Source organism: Castor canadensis, chromosome 14 (genome assembly GCF_047511655.1).
Source record: "Castor canadensis chromosome 14, mCasCan1.hap1v2, whole genome shotgun sequence".
NCBI lineage: Eukaryota > Metazoa > Chordata > Mammalia > Rodentia > Castoridae > Castor > Castor canadensis.
Window position 1 is genome coordinate 101,426,599 of NC_133399.1, and position 18,651 is coordinate 101,445,249.

Sequence of the window (18,651 nt, forward strand, 5' to 3'; positions counted from 1 at the left end):
TTTTCTGGGAGTAGTGGGGTTCCAAAGTCTCCACAGGCCAATGCCACACAGGGAGGCCACCTCAGTATGTGTCATAGAACTCTGCCTTGCCTGCTGTCACAGTCAGGAACATCTTTAGGAGTCAGCCCCTGGACGGCTCCAGGGACGCAGGCCTCCGAAGAGCAGACAGTGGTATATGAGGTCCCTGTGATCTGGTCCCCAGTGTCTGCCCACCCTCTCCATTTGCCTCTACTCCAGAACAGATATCTGTGTCTGCCCTCCCTCCACAGGCCATGTGGCCGGCAGGAGTAGGGCCAACCACATTGGCAGCAGTCACAAAACAACAGATTTTAATGGAGAACATGAAGGAGACAGGCGGGAGCAGAAGCACAGTGGCATTGCTCATGTCCTTCCCTTCAGCCAAGCCTGGGCCATCCCTGATACCATCTACTCCAAACACTTCACAGCTCTTCTGTGAGGGCAGAATTTTGGTAGCCCCCACTTCAGCAGGCCTGCAGTGCCAACAGCTGCCTGGGAACCCAGTAAGGACGCAGGTGGCATAGGCAGAGCTCAGGGCACGGGTGGGACAGTAGGGGATGAGGCAGTGGAAGGAAGTATTGCTTAAGCCAGAATGATTCCCAAAGGTCCCCAAGGAAGGGCTGTTTGTCTCCTGGGTTGCAGCACAGGAGCTGGAGGGAGTCCATCACCCCTAATATGGGCCTCGTACTACAGAGAGAGGTGATTGGGGAAAGCAGGTGCCAGCCTGTGAAGAGCAGGTGTGAGCTTCAGTAGCACTGTGGTTGTTGGCTTTAGAGCCAAGGCAAGGTTGAGGAACAGGATGATCTGTTTGTACCCAGAGAGGTGTTCATGGAATTGACTAAAGCCCCCAGGTTCCACGTTGCCATTCCCTACAGAAGCTATGCCTGGGCTGAGCACATGGTCTACCCACTGCCCCTCCCCCAGACACTGAAGGTCCCCTATTTAGTCTCCTGTAATGTTCCCACAGCCACCTTTACTGCTTGGAACACAGCACAGTCCATCTAGGAAAAAGAGAAAGGACAAAAATTTTTCAATCATATTTTGCCCCCATCCTCTGTAAGGACACCTTTCTTCTGCACAGGCAGATTGAAAACCCACTTGGCTCAGAGCTGGTCTATTTATAGCAGCTGTGCCCTGGGAGCACTTACCCAGCACCCAGCCTGCTGGCCAGTGTCATACTCACCTGAGCATAAAGCAGGCGATGGTCAGAGGGCAGGCTGTGTCCCTGGTGGCAGAGCTGAGCAGACAGGGCAGAGGTCTCAGGGGACAGGAAGTGCTGGGTGACACTGACAGTGCTCACCAAACCCTGAACCTGTACCAGAGAAGACATGAATGGGAGGGTCAGTGGAGGATTAAGGTGTCAAATCCTCTTCCTGTCTCTCTGGTCCCCGATGTCTTTATTCTTCAATGACCCCCACTTAACTCTGAGAGAAGACAATGATATAGCATGATGCATCCCAAATGTGTGACCAAAGCCATACCAAAGGGGACGCAAAGCCCCTCTATCAGCACAATGAGTTGGCCAGGCCTAGATGATTGGATCTCTGGGCCAAATCTCACTTAATCTTGAGGACTTGAAGACCTCTCAACTTCTCCATCTCCTCTTCCCTACAGCGGCCCTGACTTCCTTCCCTGCTGCCAGGATTGGAGAGAATGCCACTTCTGATACCCTAATCTCCCCAGAGCTCCACCCACTGGGGGAAGCACCTGATGGGGTGCCCCTGCAGGCACCAGCACAGCCTCTCCAGGGGCCTGCAGCAGGGTCCAGCAGTTCACACCCCACTCCTCCCGCAGGCGCCTCCGCAGCCCTGCATCCAGGTAGCAGCTGCCTGGGGCACCAGGCTCCAAGGTCCCTGCTCCAGCCGGACACACCTCAAAGAAGAAAAGAGGAGATGAGAGGGGGTGGAGGGAAGGGCAGAGTGCCAGGAAGATAGAGGAGTGAGCCTCACAGAGGCTCGGGCACAGGAGGAAGCTGAAGTGGCCAGGTCTTGAAGGGCAGGCAGGGGAGGGCAGGACGTAGGAGAGAAAGGGGCTGTTGGTGAGGGGCTGGGGTGGCTCAGGCTGACAGGACAAACATTCAGCTGGAAGGCGCTTACAGGAAAGATTAAGGGCATCCAAGCTGGGGGTCTTAATGTCTGCTTTCCCTGGGGCTGGATGCCTTTAATAGCCTCCATGGCCTGGGCCTGACCCCTGCACCTTCTCTCTCTCATACTCGGAAGATGTCTGGCAAATCCCTATTCATGAACTGTCTATCACAGGAGTTCTTAACCTGGAGTCTTTGGGAACAGCCTGCATTGTAAGCTAAATTGTGGGTGAGCAGCCAGCTTGTGTATCCCTGGGGAGACAATCCAAAACACTGTCAGATTCTTCTAAGATCCTGGGTCCAGGAAAGACAAGGCCACACAGAAGTTCTAATTCCCAGTGGGTGGACAAGGCTGGCCTGTCCAGGCGAAGCCTCTGAAACAGGCATATCTATCAGGGCTGTCACCAGCCCAGGCAGGGAGCTCCTTCAGCAGGCAGGGACTCGTGGAAGCCAGATAGGAGGTGCCCAGGGAACACCTGCAGGGGTGAGTGCCAGAATCATGCTCCAGCTGGCCACCAGCTACATCCACCCCTTCAGCTAGAACTTCAGCCATTGTCCCTGGGATCAGAGCTACAAGACTGGGCTAAGGGTGTACGGGAAGGCTGGTGAACCAGACTGAACCTTAGGGGAGTTCCAGCCAGGTACCAAGGTTCCTTTGCCTCAGTGATTCAAGTCTGTCCTGGGGCTAGAGCAGTGTTTCCCAAGCCACCCAGTAAGAAAGTACCCCTCAGACCTCCCCATGAGTCATTGTGTCAAGTCCCATGGGACTGCCCACGGCCAGCCACACCCAGACTGTTTATGACAGTGTGCCTGTCTGCTCCCCTCTGTGTGTCCCAGCATCTGTAGATGCGTGTGCCTGTGAGAAGGGGTGGTGGAGGTCACCATGTTGGCACCTGCACGTCTGTACGTGTGCCTTAGCAGGGGTGACACTTGGAAGTCTTTCCTCTGGAACAATTGGGGCTCAGCTGGACTTTGGAACTAATGGACCCACCCTAAGATTTTATTTATTTATCCATTTTTTTTGTTTGACACAGGCTATGAAGCCCAGGCTGGCCTGGAACTCTTTTTGTTTTGTTTTGTTTCATACTAGGACTTGAACTTGAGCCACTTCACCAGCCCTATTTTTATGAAGGGTTTTTTGAGATAGGGTCTCACAAATTATTTGCCAGGGCTAGCTTCAAACCATGATTCTACTGATCTCTGTCTCCTGAGTAGGTAGGATTACAGGCGTGAGCTACCGGCGCCCGGCTGGCCTCCAATACTTGATCCTCCTGCCTCAGCCTTCTGAGTGCTGGGATTAATTGCTGGGATTACAGGCATGCATTACTGCATCCACCCCACATTAACCTTAACTTTAGCCTCTGGAGCTTCCTGCCTTCACCCACTTCCCATCCTACCCTTTCCTGGCAGGTCTCTCCCTTCACCTGCCTACCCAAGCCCTCTTCATGGCTAGTACCTCTGGAAAAGTCTTTCCTCATAGCAGGGAGCTATGGAAAAGGGAGTAGCAGGGCTTCCTTTGGCTTTTTGCCAGCTTCTCTCCCCCAGAGCCCAGGGAGTGGAGGCTGCCCCCACTGAGCTTCAGTTTTCTTGTCTGCAAAATGAGAAAAAAGCTCTCCCTTCCTGGGCAGAAGTGGTACCCATTAACTGAGATAATGTACCCAAGGCCCTTAGTCCAAAGCCTAGCTCACAAAACTATTGCCTCATTTCAGTAGGTGCCAACTCTCCCCGCACCCCTCTCCTCTGAGCCCCATCACAGAACTGAGGTCCCTATCTGCCTTCTCTGGCACCTTTGGCATGAGTTGGGTTTGTCCAGCTCACCTGCAGGAATGGGCTAGGGAGTGAGTACACGGGGAGCACACACGCAGACGGGATGAATTTCTGGGGTGGGGCAGGGATAAGGGGTGGACTCCAAACTCCCTCCTCACCATCTGGAGAAAGCGACGGATGCGCTGGGCGTCCTGTGCCCGGAACACGTGCCACACAGTGCTGACCTGACTGCCTGGAGACCAGAGTCCTTCCCCATCCAGGCCTGAGAGGAAGTCTGTGAAAAAAAAGTTCAGGTGGGCCTGGGGTGTTCAGAGGCAGACACCTACATCGATTGTTCATCTCCTGTCTTCAGATGAGGACCCACCTTTCTGCACCCGGTGCCAGGCAGGCAGTGGTGCCTCTGCGTGTACCAGGATGCTGACCAGGTCAGCCACCTCCACACATAGGTTCTTGGTCCCCAGGTGTCCACGGTGTGGGCTCACACCTGCATGGAGGTGGAAAAATGATGGTTGGGAATGGAATAAAAGAAGCACTTCAGGCCCTGGGACCTTGGCACTGATGCCCACGTGCCCCAAGATGACAGATACACAGTGTGGGTAGGGAATGGGCAGGAGTGGAGGGGCACTCACCATAAGCTGCCCAGAGCTGGGGCTCCAGCGGACATAGGGAGAGGCCCGGTGGGAGGTAGGAAGCCAGGTTGAGTTTCCCATGGTGGGCACAGTACTCTGGGAGTGGCAAGCTGGAGGCCAGGTTCTCTACCCTGTGGGCAGGAATGGAGGCAGGTCAGGCCCAGCAGGTCCAACCAAGCACCAAAGACTCCAGCTAGGGTAACCCCCAGAGAACAATGAAATGGGGGTGAGGAGTGAAGGAGGAGAGGAAGAATGACAAAGTAGAAGACAGTGGCCAGAACTTGGGGCTGGCCTTTTGATACTGTACGTACCTACTGGTGTCCTTGTCTCCCAGAGTTCGGTGCAGCAGGACAGAGCCCTCCTCTGACTTTGGGCGAGCTAGGGGAAAGAGACAGATACCATTGGCCCAGGGAGGAGTGTCATTGGCTGAGCAGACCCTGCCCCAGGGACAGCAGTACATGACTTTACTTTCTACCCCAGGCCCTACTTCCAGCAGCCCCCAAGGCCACAGTGGGGCCTTGCCTCCCAGCTCCCTCTACATCAGGGATACTTACTCTCTGGCCGGGAGAATCCTTCCCAGAATGCTGTGCTGTCCAGGCTTGTAGGCTGGGGAGGCCCAAGGGCACTCAGCACCTGCACCTGGCCTCCAAGTGTCCCAAGAGCATCCATTCCCCACAGGCTGCCCTGCAATGTCCTCTGAATCCCTGACACCAGCACGGGCTGTGGTAAGGAAAGGAGGACAACGGGAGAATGGAGGATGCCCACCACAGCTAGGCTGGGGCATGTTAAAGCAGCTCCAGGACGGCTTGGGGAACAGACCCTGCTTCCCCCTTCTGAGCCACTAGGACAGCATGGGGCTAGGGATCAAGACCCTATGAAGCAAGTGAGGCCAGGAATGCCGGGAGGGGCAGAGAAGGCAGGCTCACCTGGCCCAGCCGCCAGTGCTCCTGGAAGAGATGGAAGCCATGCTGAGGCCTGGGCTCCTGCAGCCACAGCAAGGCCCCAGGAGAAGGCAGCCGGGGCCGCACTGGCGACAGGGGCAGGCTCAGGCCCTTACGAAGACCTGGCCCTGCTCGAAGACCTGGCCCCAGGGCTTTCTCTTGGATCTTGCGTTCTACCACCTGTGCAATGATGCTGTCCAGGATGTTTGTGATGCGGTCATCCTATGAGGAGGGGCAGATAGAGGGCCGGGAGGGCTCAGGACCCTCCAGGTCTCACAGGGAGGGCAGCCCAACTTCTGGTACCCAGGGCTCCCATCCCTCCCTCTGTGCCCTTGCTTACACTGGGCAGGGCTGGAGTGACAGGGGCAAAGGCCATGTGGATCCTCTCATGCCCCAGGCAGAGTTTGACAGCAGTAGAAGCCAGCAGTTCACAAAGAGAAGGACAAGGCAGGGGGGCTCGGCCCGCACGATTCTCTGCTGGGGTCTCAGTGGAGTCTGGAGTTTCTGTTGGGGAGGAAAATGCTGAAGGGTTTCTGCTTGACCCCGCATCTTTCCCTTGAAAGGCAGCCCCATCTCTTGGCTGAGTCTGCTCTCTCCTCCCTGACACCCCATCTCTATGCTGCTCTGGGTCTTTCCTCCCACCACCATCTTCCTAAGGCAGCTCCTGAGCCTCTGTAGAGGAGACTTCAGAAGGGAAGTCTGACTGAAGGCCAGGTTAGGAGGCCTGTGTTCAGGTGCTCGACGGAGATTATCAGCAGGAACTGGGTGCACTGTTTGCCAAAGCAATGCCAAATCCCTCCTGGAGACTTCAGCCTTCTGACCTGCCTCACTCAGTCCTAGGGGTGTAGTGAGCTCTCACCCTCTTTGATGTCCTTGGTCCTGTTGGAATCTCCATTACAGGAAGGTTGTGAAGTCGGGGAAGTTTTCTCAGTCGGCTCCTTCTGTTAAACCCATCCACCACCCCCCAATACAAACAGAGATTTAAAAAAATGGCAGGCACAATTCAACTCAACAACTCAAAGTATAAGAATTAATGATGGACACTTGTAAGTCCCATTATTGTGTTTCCAGGAGCAAAATGCTATAGCACATAGTTGCTCGTAGACTTCTTCATATGATGGGTTCTATTTTTTGCAGTACTGGGGCTTGAACTCAGGACCTACACCATGAGCCACTCCATCAGCCCTTTTTTGTGATGGGTTTTTTTCAAGACAAGGTCTCATGAACTATTTGCCTGGGCTGGCTTCGAACTGCGATCCTCCTGACGTCTGCCTCTTGAGTAGCTAGGATTATAGGTGTGAGCCACTGGCGCCCGGCTGATGGGTTCTAAAGTATACTAAATGAGTATGAATAAATAGCTGACTGAAAAGAAGTATGTAAAACTGTTAATCGCAGCGTGAGAGCCCATTATTGTTTTCTTCCTCATTCTTTTCTGCATTTCCTGAATTTTCCACAGTGGGTATATGGTACAGTGTCTGGTACACAGAATGTATTTAATGAACTATTTCTTGAATGGATAACTTTTATCATAAAAATATGAATTTTATAAGAACTTTGCACAATGCATGTTGAGCACCTGCTATGTGTGAGATGCTAGAATACTGGGAAGATGGGTTGATACTGCTCCAGAAGGAGCCTGTGGCTGGGGTCAAGGCTATACCCATATGCAATGATGTGGCAAGTGAGCTAGAAGATGTGCAAAATAGTGCAGGACTCCAGGCTGGCAGTGAGGGAGGACTTGTGGTGGGGGTTGAAGGGAAGGGGCCAGACACTAGAGCTCAGTGCAAAGATGCTGATCCTCAGGGAATGGGTACCAAGCCTGATTTCACTGTCTTCATATCCCTCTTCATCCCCGTCAAAAGAGAAGAGACTATCCCTGCAAAGGCCAGTCATTTGCAGGCACACTGCTCAATTCTGGGGCCCACCAACTAGTCCTTACTGGGCCATGCCCTCGTTCTTACCTGCTGGCCTCCATCTCCAGGGGCCCACACCCAGGCATCAGCTTGGCAGAGGCAGTGCCCTCGGATGTCAAACTTGACCCAGACCTGATGCATGGCGGTGCTCAGTTCTGCCAGCACTGGGGGTGCAGAGGAGAGATGGAGTTTGGTAGTGAATGCACATGTGCAGCTTGGCCTTGCAAACAGGAGGGCATGTCACCGGGGTCAGGGACAACCAGACAGGAAGATTGTCTCTGTGAGGATCCACCCACTGCATGCCCCACCCCTCCACGATGGCTCACCCTGGCTGGAGACAAACTGGGTTAACATCAGGGAACAGGCAACATGCCCAGCCTCCTGGGCACACTCCCGTGTAGACTGCTCCTGAGAGCCTGTGGGATAGGAAGGGAGAAGCTGCAGCTCCAGAAAGCAAGGTAACTTTAGGTTAAGGTCAGGGAAGAAGGCCAAATACATGATATTTTAACCAGGAGGGGCTCAATAATCCACAAAACCTGTGCCTTCTGGGAAACAAATACATAAAATTCGTTGCTTATGAAATACAGAGGCTTGCATACACCAAGATGCTTTGTAAGATCCCAAGGTGGTTATACAGCAAAGAATGATCCAGAATGCATCTGATTCTGGGACTCTTTTCAGCCATGTCTATTGGAACACTGAGAAACTTCAAGACCTGAGATGGTCAAGTTGAGCCAAGGGAAAGAAAGCTGAGAATCGTGAAAAGAACGGACCAAATCAGAAGACCTAAGTCGAAATGTTGACCACAATATTTACTTGCTTTGTGACCTTGAATGAGTCATTTAACCTTAGTTTTTCTTATCTGGAAAAATGGAGGCAATAATACCCACCTCACAGTGTTACAGCAGATTTTTAAAGGTGCAAACTGAGCCAAGTAGGAGGCTTAGAGTAGGCACTCGACTTCTTTTAAGGGTGGGCAAGGACACAGGCATGACCCTTTGATCTGTGGACAGGGAAAGGTCTACTCTAAGGGGCAATGAGCGGTGTGGTGGCTGAGGCTGGGGGCTGGGTGGGAGTGAGGAAGCTCTCTGAGGAGAAGCAGCCAAGAAATGGCTGCATACCTTAGAGCAGTCCTACTGAAGCCTTCCTTCCCACCCTGCCTCCCTTGGCCCTTTGGCCTGTTTCCCACCTGCTTTCTCTCTGGCTCTCCCCACACCAGTCATGCGACCACAGGCCACACACAGCCGGTGGCTGCAACGGGGGCATCTCCAGTGCGTGTTGAAGAGTCCATGGTGGCAACGGCTGCAGTAGTGTGGAATGCCTGGGCTGTCCTCTGTGACAGCTGGCCCCTGGCCTGCTGACCACAGAATAGAACAGAGTCAGAAGGCTGAAGGCCATGGCCTCTTTTGAGTGCCTCATGTGGGAAGCCTCCAAGGGAAGAGGGGGAGAAGTAGGGAGCAGTTCCACCGATGCCATCCCAGGAAGGGAGCTGACCCTTTGGCCATTCACCTATTTACTCAATAGCCCCCCACCCAGTCCCGCAGAAGCCACCTGCTCCAGTAAGCCCTCCCAGGATAACAGTAGCCTCAACTTCCCATTCTTGCTCCACCCTCAGCCTTGCCCCAGGGATTTCCCCAATGGGCCTAGCATTACAAATCCATACTACTTCCAGCACATTCTTGCATCCACCTCCCCCCTCCCATGCCCTACTTGCTACCAGAAATGGAAAGGCATGGCAACTGCTCAGGTGGCCTTTCCTCCAGGGAACTTTGTATACTAAAAGAGAAAACCTTAAGAAGTTACTCCTGACCTTACCCAAAAGAGTAGATTTTTTTTTTTTTTCCTTAAGAACAAAGGTTTGGACCAAGCTGCTGGTAGGTGGAAAAAACACCACATTCAACAAACACCTGGTCATGTCCCAGGTCAGATACAGGGGACTCAGAGCTGCTCAGACCTGGACCCTGCCCTCCCAGTGCTCACACTCCACATACATGAATACGGCAACCGAGTGTGAAAATCTTGGGGAAGGAGAGTAGGCATAGTAAGGGAGCTGCACAAGAGGCCTCAAAGGATGAGTAAGTCCTCATCCACCAGGTAGGAAGGGAGGAGCAGGGCATTCCAGACTGAAGGAACAGCCGGTGCCAAGGCCCCAGGGGATGGACAAGCTAGGGTGATCCGGGAAGGGCAGGATGGGTGGCGTGTGTGCCGGGAATTCAGCTGGGCGTGGCAGGAGCTCCTAAGAGCAGACCGAAGACTGAAGAAATGTAGGAGCTGGCCTCTCTGAGACAAGAGCGAGCCACCAGTGACCTCCACCCAGAGAGTTACAGGGCTGTGCATTTACAAAGACCTTGCTGGTGGTGGAAAGGGCTGTGAAGGGGAAGCCTAGGGTTGAGGACCCACTAAGTACCAACTCCAAACCTCACTAGCTCCTAGGTCCGAGTCCTACCACCACAGAAGCTGTCTCTGATCTTAACTCCTCTAGAGCTTCCTCCACTCCCAGGCTCTTTCAGACACTTGTACTGGGTCCTAAACCTTTCAGAGAACTGGGCTGGACTGTTTTACACTTCCCACGCAGACCAGACACCTCAGCATTGACTAAGAGCCCAAGTTAGGAATAGGAACGGAGGGTGGAGGGCTTTGGAAGTGGGGTAGGCCTGGGAACCCACAGCATGGGTGGGGTACAGGGAGGGACACCCAGGCATCATGCAGGACCACAATGGCTCACCTTCGCGCTGTGCCCAGGCCAGGGCCTCCCGCTCCTTCCGCAATAGACGGCACAGTCGGTCTCCCAAACCACTCAGCAGGTGTTTGGCCAAGCCCTTGCTGATCCTGGCCTGGTCCTTCAGGCCAGAGCCTCCTCCTTCCTTGGAACTTGCTGGGGAGTCCTCTTCAGGCAGCTGCTCTTCTCCCCGGGGCAATCTGGAGATAGGGCAGAGGGATGTGAGAAGGGAGCCCCTGGGTGGGGTGCCGGCTAGGGCAGCCAGGGGCAATGCTCACCTCTGTACCTCCTGGGAGTGACCAGCCAGCCCTCCCACCTCTCCAGCTGCCTGGGCACAACTTTGACATTGAGTGATGCCTGCCGAGAGAGATGGGCAAGGTGTGTCCTGAGGCACAGGGTTCTGGAGGCTGGTCCTGCCATCTTGGGGTCCTGAGGGGACAATGCAGTTGCTTAGGAGTCTGCATTTCTGGTCTACACACATCCAGCCCCTTCCTCCCCCAGTCCCAGGCCTGTGAGGCCTAATTCAGAACCCAAGAGAGTGGACCAGACAACTAGAAAGTTCAAGCACAAGACTGAGCAGTGGCCCTGGCAGGGATGGATGCTGAGGGAAGAGGTTGTCTGGAGTGTTGAGCCCAAGGCTTTCAGCAGCTGGGGTGATGGGCAAGTGTAGAATTCAGTCAGTGTAGACTTTGGATAGCTCCACTGAAGGTTTAGTGGTTCTGCTGGCTGCTTTACAATGTGAGAAGACAATCCCAATGTGAACGGACAGACAGAGGTGCCAGGAAGTGAGAAGGCCAGAGAGTTTCAACACAGGGCACAGATGCAGTAACATAAGAAGGCGAAGAGAACACCTTCCCAGTCCCCACAAGGGTCTCCCTGTAGGCACATGGGCATTTGAATCAAGCCATGAAAACAGTCCTGATCCAGGCTCAGCAGTCAAGAGGCTGAGAATGAGGTGATCCTGGCTAGCCAAGACTGACACCAGCAGTGACGGAGCCCTCTGTGAGGGACACAGTATGGCAGAGGAGTCCAGGATGTGCCCAAGTCCTAATGCTGGAGAGTCCAAACAGAGCCTCTACAATCTGACTGGCTAAGAGAGGCAGGATAGGCAGTGTCTGAATTATTTGTGCCACAAATAATCCTAGCAGTGAACATTTACTGGTTGTTTATAACTGCCACAAATTCTTCAGTGCCTGTGATGAGTTCTTATGGCATTTAATCCTTGCAGTAGTCTTCATGATGGAGGCACCATTTTAATCTCCATTTCATAAGTGAAGAAACTGAGGCTCAGAAAGGTGAAGGAACTCACTAAAGGCCACACAGCTACGGATCAGCAAAATCAAGAAGCAGACATTCCAGCACCAGAGACCATGCTCTGAACCATGTCACTGCACTATCACCAACACACCATGGCTTAGCAGGAGACGGGGAGATGGAAGCCACTGACAGGAAGGCTCTTGCCAATGGATGCTGCTCCACAGAGCCAGTGTAATCCAGGTAGGAAATGGACAACTGGTGTGATCTACTTAAAAAGGACCTATGCCCCTGCCCCCGAAAAGCCCAAGCCCTGCAACCAGTCCCCTCGCAGCCCCCTTACCTCTCTCTTCCTCCTGTCCTTCTGTCTGTGCCTCGCTCCCTATGGACGTGTCCAGCACCTCCTGCCAAGCCCTGGCCCTCTTCCCTGAAGTGCCTGGGAAAGGGTGGGGTGGCCGCTTGGGGGCTGGGCCACCCTCTGCTCCCTGAACCTCAGGGCTGCCTGCCCTCTTGAAGGCCCGGAGCCGGGCAGCTGGACTCTCCTCATCCTCAGGGCAGCTGCCCGGGTACCCAAACTGCTCTGAGTGTCGTGTGAGCCATGTCTTCTTCAGCTTGGTGTGGTGGCTTGTGGGACAGGCCCTGGGACCAGTGGCCTTGCTCACTTCTTCACTGGGTTCCCCTGGCCCACTGGTGTCCCCTTCTAGGCCCTCCTGGCACTTCCCACAAGGGCCAAGATCCCCCTTTCTAGCAGGTGGGTGGGATGAGCAGCAGGGGATAGGAGGCCCAGGAGAAGGACACCTTGGTGTGGCTGGTGGCCCCAGCTGGTACCCGAGGCTGCCACTGCCTGGCACAGCCCAGACATTGCCAAGAGAATGAACCAGACCTGGGGGACAAGTGGGCCAGGGAGCCCGGGGAACAGTGTTTGGGTGCCCCAGGAAAAGTGGGCAAAGATTCTGCTGCCTGCCAGCGCCTGTCTCCCCATTCCTCTGGTGGAGTGAAGGGGCTCTCTGGAGATGCCCATTGGGGGCTAAGCCCAACAACCCAGGCTCCGACGCTGCCAAGGGCTCCTTTGCCAGCCTGAGAGTGCTTGAATCCTTGTGGCAGAGATCCTGAGGGAGGAGAGAAGGATAAGATTGTGCAGCCTTTGGTTTCCAGTGCTTACAAGGACAGACAGGACTGATTCCAACAGGTGTCATAAATAAAATACAGCTATGGGAAGACACTGAAGAGCTCAGAGACTGGGTACTAAATGGCACCTCCCTGAATGGCTCCTCACATCCTCTCCTAGGGTTTCTCAGACTTTCCCACAATCCAGCAGCCAAAGGCCATCTAGAACCTATGTGGATTACTTGGTGTTCCAACCCATACTGGTTTTGTTGTTTTTATTTGTTATGTTTTCAGCACTGGGGTTTGAACTCAGGGCCTCACACATGCTAGATAGGCATTCTTACCACTTGAATCACTCTGCCAGCCCTTTGTTTTTGCTTTTGACACAGAGTCTCACTGTGTAGCCCAGACTGGCTTGAACTTTACTTTGTAGTCCAGGCTGGCTTTAAACTAATAATCCTCCTGTCTCAGCCGCTCAAGTGTGAGTGCTCGGATTACAGGTGTGAGCCACCATGCCTGGCTTCCAATTATTTTTAAACTATTCAAAAATCTCAACCTGGGCATTCAGAAAGTAGCCTGTAAGGGAAGAGTCCTAGACATAGACCATGAGATCACCTGCACATCCCACTCTCAGACAGAGGACTTGCAGGCCCAACCATCCTCCGCCCCAAGACAAGGCCATCCATTCCAAAGGCAGAGTTTCCAAAGCCTTGTCCTGCTTGGACAGCAGGTAATTTAACAGCTGCAGAGGCCCAAGAGCAGGATGCAACGGAGGGCCAGTGAAGATGGTGCTGCCAGAAGGGCAAAGTACTAGGGTTGACTTCAGGGCCTGGGATAGCTCTGAGCTGCCAGGTTCCTCTACTTGGGGGGTGCCTTATCTTTTCATCAGAAAGTGGGCAGAGTGGTGCTGCCCTGGTAGGGCTCCTCAGGGACCACTGAGCTAGCTTGTGTGGCCCGAGTCCCAGGTATCCTCTCTGCTCCTGTACTCACCTTGCTGCCTAAGCTGAAGGCAGGGGACACTTTGGGCTGGCCCCCGGAGTATACCCAGGGGTGGGGGGCCAAAGGCCAGTCACACGGTCGCTCTGGGGGCAGGCCAGACACCAGATAGGGTGGCAAGTAGGTGGGCACCCAGAAGGGAGCTCGCTCCAGGATTTTGGTCTCCAGCAGGAAAGGGCAGTGCAAGGGCCGAAAGGTCACAGGGTCACTCTTGGGATGGCCACCACCATGCTCAGGAATCAGGGGGCCATAGCGAGGTGGGCATGCTGGCCCGCAGAAGGCCAGTGGATGGGGCAGCATCGCCTCCTTCCAGCGCAGTCCTTCCTTGCTGCCCAGCCAGCTGACCTTCCTCTCCCCATTCCGGGAGCCCTCGCCCTCCACCAGTGAGAGCGTGTCTTTCGGGCCCTGGGGAAAGCCAGGGGGAAGCCAGGAGTCTGGGGAGCTCAGGACGCCCCTCCAGAAGGGAGCAGGCTCTCCCAGGCACAATGCCCCATGGCGCAGGCCATCTTGAGGTGGGGTACCCAGCTCTTGTCCCACGATGCCGTTCTCAGGGGCTGTCTTCTCCCAGGTGGGGGTGTCCTTCAGGAAGCTGGGCATACTCTCCATCACTCTCCTGCCCTCATGGGGATCTCCCACGGGGGTCCCTGGAGCATAACAACCAAAGCATGAGCTCCTTAGGCACATGCAAGTACCTTACCACTGGCACAGAGTGGGCACTGCCCTGGCAGCACTTAAGTAGTTCAAACCAGTAAAGCAAGTGCCAGTCTACAGCAGGGCATCATGGAGCCTACCATAGGTGGCCTGAAGGATCCTGCCTGGGCAGGATGCTCCAGAATTAGAATTTGTGGGGCCAAATTCAGAATAGGGAGTCATTTCTAGGGTGACACATTCTGACCTCACTGAACCAGGAACCTGGTCAAACTACGGAGAAAGACAGAGCAAGAGTCTAAAATTGCTCTGGAAGGCACTGAACCAGGAGGTTGGATCCTGGCCTTGTCTTAGTCCTGTTGTGGCTTTGGGCAAGTCATGGCACTCTCTGGGCCTCAATGTACCATTGTGTAAAATGGGCTCGAGTCTCAGAGGACTCTTCAAAACTGCATTTTGTGGTTTTGGGGGTGCTTTTTAAAGCTCACCCTCAACCTGCCCCCAACCCAAGCCCCACCAACGCCAGCCAGGTCTGCAAGACTGGAATGTCCAGGCCAGGCAGGCTGAAGTCACTGGGGAGGGCAGGTGGCCAGAGCTGCCAGCTGATGTCTCTCCCTACACCTGGGCAGCCCTGACCCTGCCTCTTTCCCTGGCTCTAGTTTCTTGGCTTCTAGGGCAGAGTCCCAGGACAACAGTTGGGGAGGGGGGGTTGAATCCAGGTGGCCCCCAAGGAAAACAGTGGGCCAGCACAGAAGGGATTAAGAGACTTCAGCTGGGGTGGTCAAGCTGCCCTAGCCTAGCCGGCAGTGCCACCGCGCCGCTGCTCACTGCAGCCTGGAGGGGGGAGGGAAGGAGGCGGGGAAAGCGGGCCGGGCCCCAGAGAGACGCAAGCGAGGGAAAATTGAACGTGCGTGTAAGGGACCAGGATGACAGGTGGCACCGGAGCCGCAGCACTCTCTCCGAGCGGTCCGCTCGCCGCGGAGAAGACCCAGGAGGAAGGCGCAGAAGCCTTGGCAAGGGGTGCCAGGGCGCCCGTGGGAGCCGCACGGTCCAGGACTAGTCGCGCATCCTAACTTTTCGATGTTAAGTTGTGAGGCCCAGCCCAGAGGGGCACCGAGAACTCGCTCCCAGCGGGCTCCGGGGAATCGGCTCAGAAATCCCTCCCTACAAGTGTCCCCAGGGGCGCCCTCCTGGCGCTCCCTCTCGGTACTTACCTGGGCTTCACAGGCTGGGCGCAGCGCGGGCGGCGGCGGCGGTCTTGCTGGCCGACGCCGGGCACCCGCTCCCCATGGGCCGGCTCCGGGGCCTCCCGGCCGGCGAGCGAGGACGCGTTCTCCCGCTCTCTCCTCAGCGCACTCGCGCTGTCTTTCCCCCCGGGTGTCGGGGGCGCTCTAGGGCCGCAGGTTGGAGGGGTCGGACTCCGGGATTTGCAGGATGCGGCACACGGCACGGATCGGCCGCACCAGCTTCTGGGCTGAGGCTGTGGGTTGCGCCATGGGACGCCGAGACTCCGTGCTGCGCCTTGGGGTGGGCCGGACCGGGGCTAGGGAGCGGGTGCCCCCCGAGGGAGAGAGGGAGCCGGGCCGGGGGGAACTCGCGCCCCGGGTCGGAGATGCCGAGTTGGGGGAAAGGCCGAGGGGCCGGGGGAGGGGGTCGTGCCTAGAAGGTGGGGGACGATCCGGTGACCCAGGAGAGAAGCACAAGCGAGGGCGCAGCACCGCGCAACGCGGCTAATGGAAGGAGAGCGCGGCGGAGAGCGCAGCAGGACCTCCGATCGCCATCGCCAGACGCGCAACTGAGAGTGGGGAAGCTGCTCCGCCGGTTTCCTCCTCCAGCACCCTGCGGGAAACAGGAGCCCGTGATTCGGCGGCCCCGCCTGGGCCTGCCCCCTCCTGAGCCCTGGGGGCTTCCGCCAACGCCCCGGCGATGCCACCGGCTGCGCACGGGGAGAATGAGCCCTTTGTTCCCCCCTCCCCCCGCGGCACCCGGGCGCCTGCCGAGAGAGGCTCCCCCGGGGCAGCGTGCCAGCTTCCCAGCCGCCCCACCCTCCCGTGGGCCCGGCCCGGAGCCTGGCAGTCGGGCAGCACCCCCACTATAGGTGCCAAGCCCGGGAACTGGAGCAAAGGGCGGGAGGGGCCGGACCAGGCCACCGTGGGGCGGGGTGCCCCCCGGGGTGCTAGGGCGGGGCGGCTGGGAGGGGGCAGTGCCAGAGCTGGCAGGGGCAGTCGGGTTCTCACGGGTCAGTGATGGGCGCTTCGACCTACTCCAGCCGGTCCTGTGCCTGCTGGACCACTCTCTCCTGGTCCTCTCCAGCTATGGCACATGAGCATGCTCCACTGGCTGGTGTCTGCCCTGCCTCACCCTCATCCTCACCCTCATCCTCACCTGACCAAGCAGCTCTTTATGGTCTCCCACCCAAGCCCTCCTCCCAGCCCCATCCTAGGGCCCAGCAGCACAAAGTGATGTGCTTAGGTGTCTAGACAAGTCTGTCCCTGGTCTAAGGGCCTTGATTTTACCAAGTGTACTGAGGAATTGATGGAACCAGGGGAGATCCACTACATACTTCCAGATGGGGTTTTTGAGGGTCTGCCGCATCCCCAGTGTTCCTAGTACTCCCAGGACTATCCTGGAAAGGAACCATGAGAGCAGCTCCTGGGATGGAGCAGCAGGCAGGAGAGGAAATGGGCAAACAGGGTACCCTCCACCCGAGGAAGCATCTTGGCTCCTCTGCGGGGGTGGTTCCAGAGCACAGACACAAACAGACAGATTCAAACACACACAGACAGATTCAGACACACACAGAAACCCACACGCCCAACGGGCGCTTCCCTTCCCCTCAGGCACCCACCTCCTGCCCCCTGACTTCCCTGCTTTCCTGCATCTAGCCTGAAATAGAAGCTACCCAACCTCCATTTGGTCCCCCCATCCTGTAGAAAGGATGAGTTCTGGAGGCCTCCTGGCCTGGTCCCAAGTCACACCACCATCCCTGGAAAGGGGAGCCATGGAGAGCCCAGAGCCTTTTACCAGTTACAGAGAAGAGGAGGGGTCCTGGGGAAAGGGGGTCTCTGGGCAGGACTCAGGCTATGTTAGCATAGATCTCACTAGCCCTTTGCCTCCCCCGGAGGGCAGTTCCCTGGTGGGTTAGGGTGGTAGGGGTTGTTTACATGGCTGAGTTATTCATATTAGCTTCCTTCCCTAGCTCCCCTGGGGGTGGCCAGACCTGAGTGTGCCAGGGAAGATGATTGTAGAAGGGCTATGAGGGACTGGAGTCCCAAGACCCCAGCCTGATTCTAGGGTGAGATGGTGGTCTGGGGTGTGCCTGTGATCCTCATCCATGTTCTTTGGCCTGCCCCAGCAGCCAAGGCTTGTGGGAGAGTCTAGTCCGGGAGAGAGCCCTGTGGCTTGAGGCCTGGAAGAGGCCAGAGTGGTAGCCTGGGATGTCCAGAGTCCCAAGGGCCTGTGGCTATCCTCCCCAAAGGCAATGAGGATTGTCCCAAGGGAGTGGAACAGATACCCACCCCCCACTTCCCCCAATTGCAATGTCTGCCTGTCAGATCACAGTGACTGGTCTAGACCAGGACTCTCAGAACAGGCTCCTAGACTGTCCAGGGGCTGATTGGGGTGGGCGTGGGGACAGCACCCCTTTTCTACCCCCACCCGGTTCCTCATCCTGCCTCAGATGCCATGCCACAGGCCAGAGTCCTTGTAACCCGACTGTTCTGTGCCTGAGGATGGAGCAGAGCTGGGGAGACATACAAAAGGCGCAAACAGAAGGAAAACCACCCAGCGCAAGGACACAAAGCCAGACCATGGACCATGGCAAGCTGACCGGCACCCTCAGACACGCGTGGGCCTGGCCCCAGCCCGCACCGACCCCTTGCGCACAGACACACGCGCTGACACACACACTTCTGCTGACAGGCACAGCCTTGCTCGTAGCCAGCTGCCCTCTCTCCACCCCAGAGCCCCTTACCTGGGCAAAGCACAGTGCTCCTCAGGCGGAGCAGCCCCCTGCCCAGGGGTGGGCAGCAGGCGGGGCGGGGAAGGAGCCCTGGAGAGTCAGGCCAAGCTGCCACTAATCCGGGCGGGGAGAGGGGGGGCACCCACGTCAGAGCGGGGACTGCCGGGTGGAGGGCATCTGAGGACATCCCTCCCACACACGCGGCCGTCTGGGCACCTAGCCCTGCTTCCCCAGCCCCTCCATCCTTCAGACAGCTGAGGCTGGCTTCCCCCCACCCCACCCCCACCCCTGCTGGTGATGCCTGGGGTGGGGGGGCTCGTGGGAGGGGGAATACCTCCAGGACCTGGGGGAGGGGACAGGGAAGGGAAGTGTGGAGATGCTTCTGGAGCCAGGAGGAAGCTTGGTGGCAGATGCTACCCCTCCCCTCTCGCCCACCCACCCACATCCTTGACCTAATTCCTCTTCTGGAGCCTTCCTTCTTCCCCCAACATCCCCTCCCCACAATCTAACCTCCATTCTGCCCTAGGCTCAGGAACTTTGTGCCCAACACCACCACCTCCTCCGGCTTCAGGATCTCCCAGAAGCAGGCACCATCCTCCTGCCCTAGGGCTTGGCCCC

The 18,651-nt window shown here is 56.5% G+C and overlaps 2 protein-coding genes across 6 annotated transcripts; both read right to left on the bottom strand.

Moving 5' to 3' along the window:
* Positions 1 to 312: 312 nt before the first annotated feature.
* On the bottom strand, positions 313 to 15,420 carry Hr (HR lysine demethylase and nuclear receptor corepressor). 5 transcript variants are annotated; one of them, XM_074055136.1, is made up of 19 exons: positions 15,287 to 15,420; positions 13,422 to 14,071; positions 11,668 to 12,433; positions 10,349 to 10,499; positions 10,077 to 10,270; positions 8,541 to 8,708; positions 7,678 to 7,767; positions 7,400 to 7,515; positions 6,298 to 6,379; positions 5,779 to 5,942; positions 5,424 to 5,660; positions 5,052 to 5,217; positions 4,809 to 4,875; positions 4,498 to 4,628; positions 4,233 to 4,352; positions 4,027 to 4,142; positions 1,726 to 1,890; positions 1,202 to 1,330; positions 313 to 1,019 (listed from the first exon to the last, which is right to left on the bottom strand). In XM_074055136.1, exons 2-19 carry the CDS (start codon positions 14,031 to 14,033, stop codon positions 957 to 959), a joined length of 3,537 nt encoding a protein of 1,178 aa, XP_073911237.1. In that variant the 5' UTR covers positions 14,034 to 14,071; positions 15,287 to 15,420; the 3' UTR covers positions 313 to 956. The 5 variants fall into 5 exon arrangements, with proteins under 5 accessions (XP_073911237.1, XP_073911236.1, XP_020025411.2 ...); XM_074055135.1 differs by lacking the exon at positions 15,287 to 15,420 and having other exon boundaries at positions 10,349 to 10,427; positions 13,422 to 15,264; XM_020169822.2 differs by lacking the exon at positions 15,287 to 15,420 and having other exon boundaries at positions 8,541 to 8,705; positions 13,422 to 15,263.
* A 43-nt stretch (positions 15,421 to 15,463) lies between these two features.
* Hrurf (HR upstream open reading frame) lies at positions 15,464 to 18,196 on the bottom strand. The gene is made up of 2 exons (XM_074055141.1): positions 18,046 to 18,196; positions 15,464 to 15,911 (listed from the first exon to the last, which is right to left on the bottom strand). The coding sequence occupies exon 2, from the start codon at positions 15,566 to 15,568 to the stop codon at positions 15,464 to 15,466; it is 105 nt and encodes a 34-aa protein (XP_073911242.1). The 5' UTR covers positions 15,569 to 15,911; positions 18,046 to 18,196.
* Between the last annotated feature and the right edge of the window lie 455 nt (positions 18,197 to 18,651).